General features: G+C 40.9%; 1 protein-coding gene and 1 long non-coding RNA gene across 8 annotated transcripts in view; both read right to left on the bottom strand.

Moving 5' to 3' along the window:
• The window catches only part of LOC146493869 (protein NLRC3-like), a 53,453-nt gene extending 45,558 nt beyond the window's left edge, over positions 1 to 7,895 (bottom strand). For 2 of the 7 annotated variants that reach the window (XM_085149672.1, XM_085149671.1), the window contains exons 1-5: positions 7,592 to 7,893; positions 6,351 to 6,486; positions 4,457 to 4,533; positions 2,552 to 4,340; positions 870 to 1,046 (exon numbers count right to left, since the gene is read on the bottom strand). In XM_085149672.1, coding sequence (XP_085005798.1) covers positions 870 to 1,046; positions 2,552 to 4,340; positions 4,457 to 4,533; positions 6,351 to 6,460 — 2,153 coding nt within the window. In that variant the 5' untranslated portion in view covers positions 6,461 to 6,486; positions 7,592 to 7,893. Of the gene's footprint in view, positions 1 to 869; positions 1,047 to 2,551; positions 4,341 to 4,456; positions 4,534 to 6,350; positions 6,487 to 7,591 lie in introns of all 7 variants that reach the window. The other 5 variants (XM_085149676.1, XM_085149675.1, XM_085149670.1 and 2 more) reach the window with 4 other exon arrangements.
• Positions 7,896 to 8,810: 915 nt separating this feature from the next.
• LOC146493868 (uncharacterized) lies at positions 8,811 to 12,655 on the bottom strand. The gene is made up of 2 exons (XR_014872134.1): positions 12,278 to 12,655; positions 8,811 to 12,172 (listed from the first exon to the last, which is right to left on the bottom strand). It is a non-coding gene; the product is annotated as an uncharacterized LOC146493868 (long non-coding RNA).
• Between the last annotated feature and the right edge of the window lie 3,067 nt (positions 12,656 to 15,722).

The raw sequence follows: 15,722 nt of genomic DNA, 5'->3' as shown, positions 1-15,722 counted from the left end.
CTGATAAAATGATGTGACAGGTAGAACAGAGTAAAGTGGTGGTGTTACAGCCTTTCTCCCCTCTGCTGCCGAGGCTGTTAGTCTCTCCCAAACTCAGCTACAGGACTTCCACATGAATGAAAGCAGCAGAAGTGGCTTTACAAATGAAAGAGGAAGAGGAGAAGAAGAGGAGAGGGAGGCCACCCTGACCATCACTCCAGCTGAAAACATCACACTTCCATTAAAGTTGGTGAGAAAATGTTGAGCAGGATGAGCTGCTGGCTAATCTGGAGGCTGTAGCAGCAGCTCACAGTCACCGTGGATTTCCACTCATGAAAAAGCTCTGGCTGCTTTATTTCTCATCTCATATCAGAGACTTTAAAGCTTCACTGAAGCTGTACTGTGATGCTTCCATATTCCAGTGAGGCCTCCATAATGATTTCAGCTGTTCTGTACACACTGTGTGCCCTGTATGGCTCAAAGTCTCTGCAGCCTGTTTTTATCTGCTATCATCAGATCTTCATCATCCTCATTCACATCCCTCACACACTCTACAGCCTCATCAGCACTGACTTCATCTTCACTGACTGATGGAGCACAACATGAACCTGTGGAGGCTGAAACACTGTCCTGTCAAACATCTCCCCGTCACCACTCCACTTCTGTCAGCCTTTAAATGAACCCTGCTCAAGTCTGTCACTTCTGTTTGGAGCCAAAAGGAAAAACTGTTGTTCAGTCGTTTGGAAAGACAACATTTCTGAAAGCACTCAAACTTCTTCACATTTGTCTTCAGAAACATCCTGAACATTTAGGAACTAAAGAAAGTTTCAAACATCAATCAAAGACCTGAAATATAGAAAAACAACAACAGCCGCAGTCAGTGAACTCACCTCAGAGTCTCCAGTCGACAGTTTGGACTCTCCAGTCCAGCACACAGAAGCTTCACACCTGAATCCTGCAGGTCATCATTTCTACTCATGTCCAGCTCTGTCAAATGGGAGGGGTTGGACTTCAGAGCTGAGGCCACAACTTCACAGTGAGTCTTTGAGAGTCGACAGTCAGTCAGTCTGTGATGATAGAAAATATAAAATGTGTTATTATAAAAGCAGAAAATCTGCATTATAAACACAGACTGAATGTATATGAAGACAAAACAGAGTGAGGTCATAATCTGATGAATCTGCTCTTCACATCTGTGCTTCAGCTCCTCTTACTGTGTTTGACATGACACAACGATTGAGTCTCTCTCAGACCTGCAGACTTTTAATGAGAATCTTTGTTTGGCTTTAATCTGCAGATGAAGGAGGAAGATGGTGTCACATTTAGGCTTCCATAATGTCCACAGTCTGTCACTGAGATCTGATCCAGAGTCAGAGTGAAGACACACATTTGGACTGTTTCCTGTTTTGACTCCAGAACATTTTGAATGAGTTCAGCTCAGTGAAGAGTTCCAGCTGGAAAGATGATCTCTGTTTGCTACCTGCTGTCAGGTACGACTGTTCACGTCCACACGCAGGAAAAACCTGCTGACTGTTACCAAACGGAGCAGAAATCTCATCACTGGACAATAATGATGAATGAACTCAGAGCTGCTGATATCAGATCTGATTTCAGGAACTAAACACAGAAATGATTGGCTCATTTTAGCTTTCTGAGCCATTATCTGCTGGTGTGTCGCTAGTTGGCAGAAAATGATTTGTATTCCTGTTCAGGGCTTCAGTGTTTATTAGTCCAGATCCAGGTGACAGCAAGTCAAAATGATGTCACCTGTCTGTGTCCAGCAGCAGCCTGTATTCACTTTGAATATTGTTATCACCTGACATGGATCAGTTTGTCTTTGATTGGTTTGTAAATGTCACTGTTTCCATTGGACCTGAGTGACGGTACAAAGACAGAGAGGGAGAGAAAGGAGAGAGAGGATGGAGACAGCAAAGAGAGAGCAAACACACACAGGTGAGAGTGGACAGGTGACCAAGGTCAGCAACCAATCAGAGAGCTTCTGTTTGACCCACAGTCACTGATGATGACTGCACATAACCATCAGTGTGTTACTCTGATATCAAATATGGATGCTGCTCTTCTAACAATGATCATCAGATGATATTATTGTTATTTTGTAGCTGAATACGATGTTTGTGTGATTATCAGTGAAAGCAGCAGTGAGGAGGATGGAGAGAGAGAGAGGACAGAGGGGGAAGTTAGAAACACTAAAAGGATTTTTCATGGATTTCATGGATGATTTGAGTGATTTCCAGCAGGACACTTAAACATGTCAGTGGACGTCCTGAAGAACATATTCACTGATATGAAACGTGTCATTGAACAGGATCAATATCAGTGGAAACATGGTGGAAACAGCTGTGACTGCATGGATGTGACACACTTCAAATCTGTTCTCCACTCTTGGATTTGGGATCCATGGAGCTGCTGCTGAGTCTGTACGATAAAGGATGGTGTGGAAGGTTGCAGCGTACGGACACAAACACTTTGTGGTTACAATCTGATTTTATTTTCAACATTAAACTACTAACCTACACTGATCAATGATGTTAATGATCACATCTGGACTCACCCAGCCTGTCTGCAGTTCCTCACAGCTGGAATCAGTCTCTGTCGTCCCCGCCATGATGTTTTGTACTTCTGCAGGTCCAACTCATCCAGAACCTCCTCTGACATCAGCAGCATTAAGGCCAGAGCTGAGCACTGGATCTCAGAGAGAAACTTTGATTTGTTCTCTGACTTCAGGAACTCTTGGATCTCCTGATGTACTGAGAGGTCGTTCATCTCCATCAGACAGTGGAAGATGTTGATGCTTCTGTCAGGAGAGATTTCATCACTGTTCATCTTCTTCAGGTTGTTGATGACTCTCTGGATGGTTCCTGGACTGATCTTTGTCTGACCCAGCAGACCTACTAAGAGTCTCTGGTTGGACTCCAGACAGAGGCCATGAAGGAAGCGAACAAAAAGGTCCAGGTGGCCATTTTTACTCTGGAGGGATTTCTCCATGGCTCGTTTAAGGAAATCATCCAGAGAGGACTCGTTGTATTCTTTTCCCAAAAGGTTCTTCAGCACCTCTGTCTTCCTGTTGGTGTGACAGTGGAACATGTAGACTGCAGCCAGAAACTCCTGGAGGCTCAGATGAACAAAGCAGTAGACTGGTTTCTGGAAGATCACACACTCTCTTTTGAAGATCTCTGTACAAACTCCTGAGTACACCGAGGCCTCTGTCACATCCAGACCACACTGCTCCAGGTCTTCTTGGTAGAACATGATGTTTCCTTTCTCCAGATGTTCAAACGCCAACCTCCCCAGCTTCAGAAGAACTTCCCTGTCAGCCTCCGTCAGCTCCTGTGGACTCGTCTCATGTCCCTCGTGGTACTTGTTCTTCTTCCTCTTTGTCTGAACCAGCAGGAAGTGTGAGTACATGTCAGTCAGGGCCTTGGGCAGCTCTCCTCTCTGCTCTGTAGTCAACATGTGCTCCAGAACTGTAGCAGTGATCCAGCAGAAGACTGGGATTCTACACATGATGTGGAGGCTCCTGGATGTCTTCATGTGGGAGATGATTCTGCTGGACAGCTCTTCATCACTGAATCTCCTCCTGAAGTACTCCTCCTTCTGGGCATCAGTGAAGCCTCGTACTTCTGTTAGCCTGTCAACACATGTAGGAGGGATCTGATTGGCTGCTGCAGGTCGGGAAGTTATCCAGACGAGAGCCGAGGGAAGCAGATTCCCCTGGATGAGGTTTGTCAGCAGCTGGCTGACTGATGACTTCTGTGTGACATCAGACAGCAGCTTCCTGTTGGTGAAATCCAATGAAAGTCTGCTTTCATCCAGGCCGTCAAAGATGAACAAAAGCTGAGAGACAGCCAGCTTCTCTGCTGTGACCTTCTGTAATGTTGGATGGAAAACATGGAGCAGCTCCAGAAGACTGTACTGCTCATCTCTGATCAGGTTCAGCTCCCTGAATGAAAGCAGAACCACCACACTGACATGTTGGTTCTCCAAGCCCTCTGCCCAGTCCAGAGTGAACTTCTGCACTGAGAAGGTTTTTCCAACACCAGCCACGCCGTTGGTCAGAACCACTCTGATGGGTCTCTGTTGGTCAGGTAAGGCTTTAAAGATGTCCTGGCACCTGATTGGAGCGTCATGGAGGGCGTCCATCTTGGAAGCTGTCTCCAGCTGCCTCACCTCATGTTGGGTATGAACCTCTTCACTCTGTCCCTCTGTGATGTAGAGCTCAGTGTAGATGGTGTTGAGGAGGGTTCTACTTCCTGTTTCATCACTTCCTTCAGTCACACGTTCACATCTCCTCCTCAGACTGATCTTATGTTCATCTAAAACCTCCTGCAGACCAACATCTGCTGAAAGAAAGAAAAACAATGAGACTAAAGAGAAAGAAAACTCTTCAATGTCTGAACAACACAAGAAGTCCAGTTTTCAGAAATGAGTCCATCAGCAGACAGATGTTCAGTCTTACTTTGTACACAGCTGCTCTGACTGGCTGTCTGCAGTCCAGCTGTGCTTCTGGATCTTTCTCCACACTGTGCAGAAGCTCTGATGGTGACACAGAAAAGTCAAAGTGGAGATACTTCTGTCCACCTTTGATTAGACTCATTATAAAAAGGAAAACAAAGTTTGAACACAGTCATGTTTCCAGTTCACTGACTTACATTTATTCCATGGACACTCACTCTAACCTGAAGCACAGCTACAACCCAACATTGTTGAGGCCTCATCTCCTCCTTTCCTGACTGTAGAGGTTAAATATGCAACAACCAACAAATAAAAGAATTTGGTTCATTTCAAAGAAATTCACACGGTGACCAAGTAAAGTAACCGTAGTAAAGGAGACAACATCCCGTTGATGGTGGGATTATTTGAAAGATTTGCTTTAGTCACGTCACCAAATGCAGTTGAAGCACCCGTGGATCCATGTTTGACCATTCTACCACTCTGAGCTCTGCTTTTTAATCATTTTATTATTATCATCATTCATTTATTCATTCTTTGGAGGGGGGCTATTTCCTAATGCCGCCCTAATAAGGTGATGTTCAAGGGGAAATAGAACAGAAACTCTTTCAGTGTTGTTCATTAATAAATTAACAGATAAACTGTGAAGAAGAAAAAAACTGAGATTTAAAGGAGAGAGTGAGAAACTTGATCATCCATCCTCATAATACATGTTTATGAGTATCTGCTGTGACCATACTGCAGTAATAACTACAAGTCTACATTTCTGTGACTGTTGATCAATCACAGCAGGAATCTGAGCTCATCTCTGCACACAGAGCAGCTTCAGCTCTGGGATAAACTGCTCGCTTCACGTCCTTCTCAGCTCACAGACACTCATCCTGATATTTTCCTTTAACATTTGATGGTATGATTCATCTGAGTTTACACTTTACCTGCATAAATACAGAAAAACAGACCCAAACACCAGAAACCATCAGTTTCACCATGTAGAATATATTGTTGTTTCCTTGCTTTTAATTCAGAGAAAAACTCTGATTTAGATTTTCTCTGTTCTCTTTGCCACAGCCCATCCCAGCAGCAGCTGAAGCAGCTGACTGTCACAACACTGAACAACACTTTAGGAGGAATTTCAGAGGTCAGTAAAGCTCCAGTTTCAACATCAGTTAATTAATCATAGTTCATCATAAATGTTAACCTGGCTGGCACACATGTTAATGTTAGCCATTTAAATATTAGCAGTTAGCTGAGGCCACGAGAAGAAGAGGCCCTAGAAGAACAATGGATGATAACATTAGATTTTCAAGACTAGGCAGAGACGTGTTTTCCTTTACTGTCTCTTACAGAGGAGGGAGCAGATACCAGACGAGGTCACGGAGGTACGGGGAGGATTCGCAGCAGACAGCAAGACTGCCACGTCCATGCGAGAGAGCGATGGTTACGATAATCTCTGTTTTTGTCTCACTATATAATGTTGTACAGCCCATTTGAGGGTTATCCTCTCTGTGAACCAGATGCTTGATTTCACACAGAGGTCCACCAACTCAATTTGATCAGTTATGGGACGATTTACCTCGACAGGCTCCTTCACTCGCTGCTTTTAAACCTCCTTTAAAACACACTTTTACTCCCTGACCTTTGACCCAGTGTGACATGTTGACTCACTACCTCAGACAGCTTAAAAATAGTCTTTTTGTTTTTTGGTGCTGCCTAAAAGAACCGTAAAATATCTGTCCTATATACAGTTATGTTCAGATATTTTTGTACTACATCAGGAAACTCAAAAATATAGTTTGTAATATTTTAATCCTTATTTTTAAAACTGTTTTTGTCATTTTTTTTCTCCCATTGCATCAAAAATCATTATTTACACTGAATAAATGAGTCAGCAGCTCTCTTACTTTGTTGCTGCAGGTTCATTACTGAAGTCTGGAGGTTCTTCTTTGGACCGGTCACTCCTCACAGACACACAGCTGGATGCTGCAGATCCTGCTCCATCCTTTTCCTCCATCTTCTTGATGTCAGGGTGCAGTTAGTCTGAGAGGCAAACAGACACACTCAGAGGTGCTGTTGTACTGGAAGCATCACACTGACGGGTTTCTAAAGCTCTCATTGATCATTTCATGGAGTTTCTGTGGTAAACACTGTCCTGTGACGTATGTGTTATGGTGAGGGTCATGAGGGCGAACCAGCCCCACTCCTTACTCCTCATATTTCAGCCTGAAGCACAATAACAGCCTAAACCTAACCAGGAGGCTGTAACCTCAAAGGGACTTCATGGTTAGAAATAAAGGTTCAATGAAATGAAGCAGATCATAAAAACACGAGTTCCAACTTTAAAAGAAGCATCCACACGATGACGGCACAGCAGAGGAGCACTTTCTCTAACACACTGATTCAGTTCCACTGACACAAGGACACACACACACAAGCCTTTATAAGAAACAACACAATCATCTGCGCTTGACTTGTCAATCCAAGTCCTTAGCCCATGAGCCCGCGGTATCACACCACAGATATTCCCTTACTTTGAAAAAATAAAGCCAGTTTTCAGAACAGACCTGATGTTTATGCTACAGCCTGTTTACCAATATAATCAATATCAGATATCAGAGCAACAGAAACCTCGGTGATCAGGACGCTGGGACTGAGAACAGGAAGTGGCTCAAACGTCACAGTTTCATAACGTCACCCTGAACTCCACTCACGGAGTTTCTGTCGCCATTGTAGTTTTTAAAGTCCCGTGATAAAGGCGGGTCTTTCTGTGAATCCGCACGCTCATTGGCTAATAACTTGAGATTGACAAGTCGTTATCCAATGAGCGTGCGGGAACTTCCGACATAAAGTTGTTTCCTTTGAAAAACCAAAGTCTGATTATTTTTGCCTCCACTGACGGAGCCTGTTGTTCCCGCCACAGAGACAGTAACGTCAGAGCGGTGTTAACACTCACCCTGCCTCAGCACAGCTCTCACTCTCCTCCTGCTCTCTCAGCTAAACGGAGGCTCAGCTAAACTCACTTCCTCTCTACTTACAGGAAACCAGCGCTCAGAGGAGCCGACCGGCCTCACATTTCACCCACAGACACGAACAGCGTGGAATTATTTTATGTCATAAGAAGAAACATATTCATGTTAACACTCACCACCTTCCTGCTGCTGCTGCTCTGAACGGAGGCTCAATACTTTCACTTTCACTGCTGCTCCCTAAACACAGAGGATGCTGGGACTTGTAGTTTTGTCCTTCCGGTGCGGTCTTCCTCTTTGTTTGTTTGTGTTTGTGTTCAAGTTATTTCGATCATGTAAACATCAACAGAACACGTGAAGCCACACAGAGTTTGTATGTCGAGGTGGGTAGGCGGGTTTGAGGGTTTGGGGAGGGGTCAGAGGGAAGAGGTCTCTCAGTCTTGACAATCCACATTGATGGCACAAGAGCATCTGGCTGCAGCCATTAGGCAAGGGTGTGGAAGATCTCCGTTGTTATTCATAATGGTTGTGGAGATGCTGCAATTCTAATTAAAAACAGCAGCGTTGCCGGAATTGAGATTATGGATAATTTTTTAATAATTAGTCAACTTGCGGATGACACTACTCTTTTCTTAAAAAATGAACATCAGATTCCCCTGGTAAAACAAATAATCACTACATTCTTAAAAGCTTCAGGCTTCAAGTTAAATTTAAATAAATGTGAACTATTGGCATTAAAGGAGTGTCATTCACAATTACTGTACGGTATAAAGGTGAAGAAGGAGGTCAAATATTTGGGCATCACAATTTCAAAAGATCACAAAGTCTTAGAAAAAGTAAATATTTCAGATAATGTTGACAAATGTAAGACAATCCTAAATAAGTGGTTACAAAGAGACATCACAATTTTTGGAAGAATATTATTAACCAAAATGGATAGTTTATCTAGATTTATATATCCAGCTTACTCTTTATCAATATCAAATAAAGTTATTAAAACAATTAATATCTTGATTTTTAATTTTATTTGGAGGAATAAGTGCCATTATATATCTAAAGATGATTTGGTTAAGCCATACATTGAAGGTGGTGGAAACGCATTTGACTTTGATATAATGAATGGTGTTTTGAAACTTAAATGGTTAAAATCCTTCCTAAATAATCCACACTCCATTTGGTTTTTTATACCAAGTAAGGTCTTTAACACACTGGGGGGTATTGATTTTCTCCTAAAGTGTGACTTTGAAATTACTAAGCTACCTGTTAAACTCTCTGAATTCCATAAACAGGTCCTTCTTTATTGGAAAATGTTATTTAAACATAATTTCACTCCACATAATAGCCCAATTTGGAACAATAGATATATACTGATGAACAGAAAATCTATTTTTATTCAAGATTGGTTATCAAAAGGTGTTTGGGCAATTGCCCATTTTGTAGATGAGGAAGGACATGTTCTAGGACATCAAGATTTTTGCCAAAAGTTTAATATCCAATGTTCTAAAAGTAAATTTAATCGGGTTATAAAATCCATTCCATTGTCACTTAAAAACCTAGTTGTAAATGATATAATATATTCTGACATCTCCCCCAAGTTAAGGCAATTATATATAGATGGTATTTGATTTTGTGATGTTAAATGCAATAATAAGTTTCTAAGATCTTCATTAAGGAGTCTTTATTCTCCAAATTTACTTAGACGTAATTACATATTAAAAGATTTCCAAAGGGAAGAAATTGAAAAAATAAGAACTGATTATATCACCTTCCCTATCCCTCCTAAAGGGAAAGAAGTCCAATTTAAAATTTTGAATAAAATTTACCCGACAAATAGACTCAAAATAGATTCATAGATTCAAAATAGAAACTGGTAATTGTGTATTTTGTGAAACAGAAGAGGAGGATTTGGACCATCTATTCTTTTTGTGCAATTTTATACAAATATTTTGGTTGGATTTTCATACCTGGCTTTATTCCAGTGGGATTCAAATTACCCCATTTACCTTAAATATGATAATGTTTGGAGTGTTTTTGAAAGAAAAGAAAGCTAATTATGGTGTTAATGTGTTATTAATCTTGTGCAAGCAATTTATACATAAATGTCGTTTTTTTTAAGACCAAACCAACACTAGCTTACTAGAAAAACGACTTAAACCTGTTGGTTAAATCTTTGACCTTAGTTCAAAAGAAAAAAGCTGCTTTTTTTGTTTCCTTTGTGGAAGATTTTGATTTAGTGATTTAATAATCTGTTAAATTATGTGACCCCATCTTTATATTTTCTTTTTCCTATGTATGAAAGTTGCTAATATGTAAGGAATGTTTATTCTCTGAATGTGTAATATATGGTGCATTTTCTTTGTATGTTAATATTACTAATAAAAAAATTAAAAAACACCATCTGGCTGCAGCCACCGGAAAGCGCCATATTGCGACCTCCACAGTAACCGGAAACACGTAATTTCAGTTAAATCGACTTTGACAGCGAAAATTAAATTGTATTTTTGTTACTATTGATGCTGCTGATAAATAAATTTGATTCTAATTGGTTTTTAACAATCTGGGTTCATTAAAAAAATCACCATCCCTTCAGCTTGTTTGTGGCCAAAAGTGTCCATGTGTTATGTTTTTGGTTTTTTTGTTTTTGTTTCTTTGCTACTGTTACGGATTCAAATATTGGGGATGGATACAAGAGGAAAACCAAAATAACAACACTGGTCCGGCCGGGTTGAGTCAAACGATGATTTAATGAACACACGCGTGGGAGATGGACACCATACAGCAGACAGCATCAGATCTCAAAATGGTGGAGCCTTGATCAAACTCTTATAGCCTCTAGTGGCCCCCACCTCATCATAAAAGCCTAAACATTCACATTCTTTCTCACACAGCGCCTAAGCTATGACCTTGGCTCCCTGTTTATCTGCTCCTGCTGAGATGGGGCAGTATGCTCTGTTCTCTTCCAACCAGACAAATAAGGCGATGACTTTCTGGAACCGTATTTCTTATAACTCAGCAGTATAATGCATCATAAAACAATATCATTCATTCACAATAAATCAGCAGTCTAATGTAATGCAGATCAGTTTAACAAATGTAACAGTTATCACCTTCTTCTAATTCAGGAGAATAATGCAAACTAAAACTACATAATAATTCACAATCTTTAATTAGGGGTCTAACATGGCATAAAATAATATTATAATCCAACAATTCCCCCTGATGAGCTCTTTAGACTTAAAGAGCTCACTTACACCCTGCAATCCAGTGTTGCCGGGTTCATTTCTTCTTACTCCTGAGGCCCTTTGTCCCCCTGTTGGGTGAACCATATGTGAGATGACCTCTGTGTTTGCGCAGTTCAGATGCAAGAAAAACTATCATTACAACAACAATAGTGGGTACAGATGACACTCCCATTACTCCCCAGTTCTCCCACAGCTTTATTTCGGTGCTACCTTATACCCTCCAAACGTACTCAGACTAGAACCTCTGTCCGAGGAGCTTTTAGCCTTTATTTTATGGCTGTAGGCACCAGTGTCTTCCAGTCGGGTGATCCTCTGCTCTTCTTTCTTCAACCTCAGGGGTTAGACAACCCTTCAGTCGTTGCACAGATCAGGGGATTATTCTGCCCCGATTTCAAACAATGATCTGTGTATTCTGGGGTCACAGCTGTGTTCCCCAGAAAAAGGAACAGGAACGTGTCCCCCTTTCGACCAAGAGCCTCTCGAACCTCGTTGGTCTGGTGTTCCTGGATTTCCGCCAACCCCTTCATGGTTATTGCTGTGTTTATGGGATCCATCCTTTTGAGGTAACTAGCTGGAGCCCAAGATGCCATGACACTTGAACCCAGTTGGTGTTTCAGCAGTCACTGTGTCTGTGTCTGCTGCGAAGGATCCTCGTATATCTGTGACCTCGTCTGGTGTCTGTTCCTTTCTCTGTAAGAGACAGAAAACCAAAACACCTCTCTTCCTAGCTCTAACAATCTAATGTTGCTGTCTACTGATCTTTTGGTGGTTCAGAATTGGTTTAGAACATTCAGAATGTCCCAAGGACTTATCCTAATTTAGTGTATGTGTGTGTAAGCGTGTTTGCATTTAGCCCGCTGCACTGGCATTTCCTACACTTTATCAGTCCGGACTATCGCCGAACGAAGCTTATGACCTTCAAAAGACTATCAAAAGGCTATCATCATCCTACCCAATTATGTTTCTTTTAATCAGAGTATGCTGTTTTAATGACTTTACAATATCATTTACATTGTGTTCCTTACATTTTCCCTAATTGTATGTTATATTAATCCTATATTTCCGTTTTAATACCAACCATGACAGCCATTCACTCTATGGCTTTATTCATGGTGTATTTTACCCCTTCACCAAAGGCCGTTCTCGTTTCCAACATTATATTTGCAGTGTTCGTCTATCTATCAATATCTGCGGAGTATGGTTTTGTACCGAGTATCCTATTTTCTAAAGCACAGCATGTAAAGGGTAGCTCGGTTAGCAGGAAGCTAGCATGTAGCGCTTAGTGAGACACGCCTCAGACGAGTTGAGCAAAGACCCCGTCTGTGTACTTTATACGTGAGCAACGGATTTAAATAAAATTAACGTTTCAAAAGACAAACTTCAAGATAAAAAACAATATACTTACCGGAGAACTGCCAGGGTTTGCCGCTGCCATCTTGCCGCTCCTAAATTCAAAACTGCCTCTGCAGACAGGCAGGGGAGGCGTGGAAATTGTCTTTGAGTTAGTCAAACGTTTTCCTTAGTTCGAGTAGATGATAAAATAAAAGAAAAATGAATGGGATTTTAAGTAGGACTAGGCGTTCTGTAATGATCTCTATTTAGGAGAAAAACTTGATCACTCACCTTTAAACAGCTCTCTTTTAGGAGACACACTGCTGGCTAACGGTGTCATGTGATCAAGCAGCGTAATTTAATTGGCTGAGAGGCGCTCGACTCGATCTAGTGCTGATTGCTCTGGCTTGGGTCAAAAGTTCATCACTTTTGCAGGTGAACTTTTGCAGGTGAATTTTTTGCAGGTGAATTTTTTGCAGGTGAATTTTTGATGGTGAATATTTGATGGTGAATTTTTTGCAGGTGAATTTTTGCAGGTGAATTTTTTGCAGGTGAATTTTTGCAGGTGAAATTTTTTGCAGGGAAATTTGGAGGATAAAAATTCAGTGTTACAAATTTAATGTCTAAAAATACTTGAATTCTGATGATACTATATTTCTTCCATAGAAACGCTCTCACACACACTACTGAAATTTTAGCTCTCACACACACTACTGAAAAACCAAGGCATTTCAGTTGAACAGGAAGGCATTTCAGCAGGGCCGTGCAGAGAGGTTTAAAGGGGCGGGTGCTCAAAGTTAAACAGGGGCACATTGAACCAGGCTGAATAACAACAACACACATTCATCAAGAATCTAATATGGGAAGGGCAGGGCTGTGTTGATCTGAGAATGTAGACATTAAAAAGTCCATAGGAGAGATGGTAGCTGATTAAACAAGTGTCATGAGATAATAACAAAATGCAAAGATTGGTGACAGCGCTTGGAACCATAAAGCAACAAAAAACTGTGAGAAATAATTTAGGCGCTGCCTGTGAATCACTCTTTGCTTCTCTTCTTCCTTCCATCCCATCATTTCATATATCACTCTCCACTTGCTGTCTATCTGAGAACAAGGCACAACTTGCTATTGCAATAAACTATAATCTAATTATCCACACCTAACAACTCCAGCACTTAATCTATAATAAAATGATGACAGAAAAATGTTATAGCTCTGCCTTTAGTAGCCTCACACAGCTCCTACTGTTTCCTCCTCATGTCCTTACCAGCCATGTCTGGACAATGTTATATCATGAGTAATAATTTTAAAAAATCCATCTAAATAAAACACACACATGCACGCACACACAGTGACATTTTAGACCTTCTTCAGAATACTGTATATACTATGGGCATCATGGTGCTGATCCAGAATCCTTACATTATTATTTATTACTAGAGCTACAATAATAAAGCAATGAGGAGGGGGAAGTAATAAATATGAAATAATGTATTTATGATGATTCCATTTGTTTCACGATCCACTCTGTGCAGGAGCAAAGCTTATTACATTTTTAAACTGTAGAGATACAATAATTTTACTGCTGTAAAATCCAAATTTTGTCTTATTTAAAATATAAATCTAATATAATCTGCTTCTTAATGTATGTTCTTTAAAATACAGCATGTGTTTTTTAATATATTATAATTATAATAATGCATAATTATGTGGACATGCATATTAGATCGTTTTTAGTGAAATATAATCCCCCCAGAAAGGCAGGAAAAGCCCGGAAACTTACTTTAAAACTAAATATGTTCCCTAAAACGGTGACAGAGCTACAGACCCATGACAGCCTTACACAGGTAGCCAGCAGCTATGACCAGCACTACTTGTGCAGTTAATAAAAGGACAGGTAATGTTTGTCACGCTGTTGCACACACAGCACGCTCATTTGTTTCAGTTCGTCAGTTGCAACAGTCTGTGTCTCTGAGTTAACTTGTGTTTCTCCTACAGCTCTGGACCGTAACCAGCACGTTCTGCCGTCAAGGGCGATCATTGGTTAAATGTGATCATGTGACTGATGCAAGCCAGATCCTTTTATTTAGCAAAACTGTGATTAATAGTTAAATATTATTGTTGAGGGGCACAGACAGGACTCCGCACGCACACACACATTAAAAAAAAAAAAAAAAATTAAAAAAGTTGCCTCAACAAAAGGGCACTTTGGGCACCCATCAGGAAAGGGGCGGGTGCTCAAGCCCCTCTAGCCCCCCCCCCCCCCCCCTCTGCACGTGCCTGCATTTCAGTTGAACAGGAAGTTGACAAGTAAACTGAAGGAAAAAGTGGTAGATTTCAAACAAACCACTACACAGATGTCTAATCAGCAGCCTGCTAGTTAGGGGTGGGTTTTTATAATCGATTTATCAATTAAAATCGATTCTGGCTTGGATAACGTGAAATCGATTCATTAAATTCCTGAATCAATTTTTAAATATAAATTTATTTTGCCTGAAATGCCAGAATCTCAGGTGAAACCTCACAAAATTTCAACAACCACCAAACAGCTAAGACAGTAAATGAGAGCAGGACCACAGATTCTGCACAAAGAGTAAACACTCAGTGTGGACCCGGATCAGAATCAGTGAGATGTCGCCTTTCTCACCCGACGGCACAGACACGGTCGGGGCTGAAAGCCGACAGCTCGCTGATTCTGATCTGTCGGCGGGTCCGCGCTTTGTTTTCACTTCGTTTTTGCGCCACTTTGGATAGAGCCTCCAAAAATGTTACAGCTATGGAAAGCCAGGCCATCTTCACCTGCTCCATCAGAGATGACATGGTCCAGAAAATCCTGAAAGAAATCAGCACCGGTGCAAACTTCCACCAGTTGAACAACCTCTTTCATTTTATGTACTTTCTTTAAAATGTACATAAAATGTTCTTTTGTCATTAGTCAGTTTTTCTATAGGCAGAAAACATTTGAATGAATATTAAAAGCTCATATTCTTTAAATCACTGGAATAGTAGAATTGTGTATTTTAAATGTCTAAACTCAACAATCTTAACCCTAGAACACTATCGCTATAAATAGTAACACCATCACTAACGCCGGGTGATTTTTACCCAATATAATATACCCAACAAAAAGTACTTGTCATCAAAATATATGAAATATATGACAACACATGACAAATTAGAGTGGTTTTCTTTTATTTTCAGCTGTGCCATATCTAACAAAATGGGAAAAAAGTTTCATGGGGGGACCCTAAAAAATGCTCCAAAATTTCTGGAAAATTAGCAGTTGGAGAACAAAACAAATCCTAAACAAAAATATAATGATGCTGGAAACTTGGTCTTTGGTCCACCCATTCCTGGGATATTTGAGTCTTCCCTGGTGAAGGCACAGTCTCCTTGACACGTGAACAGCTGCAGGAGAGAGAAACAAAAAATGACATTTTTTCAGTGGGTAAAAATGACCAGTTGACTAAAATATTTTTTTTACCATGTGAATTCCCTTGGAAATCACCACTTGTTGATATTTATTCATAACCACTGCACTAAATAAGGATAACATGCAAATTCCAGGACCACTCTTACTTACCTATTCCTTATATGCAGTCAGTACACACAGGGTAGTAATGGCGTGGACACACCGGTCGACGGCAGACATGGCACCTGTATCGCGTCTTCCTGTTCAAGCCTGTGGGGCAGTCAGCACACCTCACTAAGGGACCACTGCTTTCTGCTGCCACTG

The sequence above is a fragment of the Neolamprologus multifasciatus genome, chromosome 22 (genome assembly GCF_963576455.1).
Source record: "Neolamprologus multifasciatus chromosome 22, fNeoMul1.2, whole genome shotgun sequence".
NCBI classification, from domain to species: domain Eukaryota; kingdom Metazoa; phylum Chordata; class Actinopteri; order Cichliformes; family Cichlidae; genus Neolamprologus; species Neolamprologus multifasciatus.
Note: the sequence above shows the minus strand (reverse complement) of the source record. Positions and strands in the feature narration are given on the sequence as shown.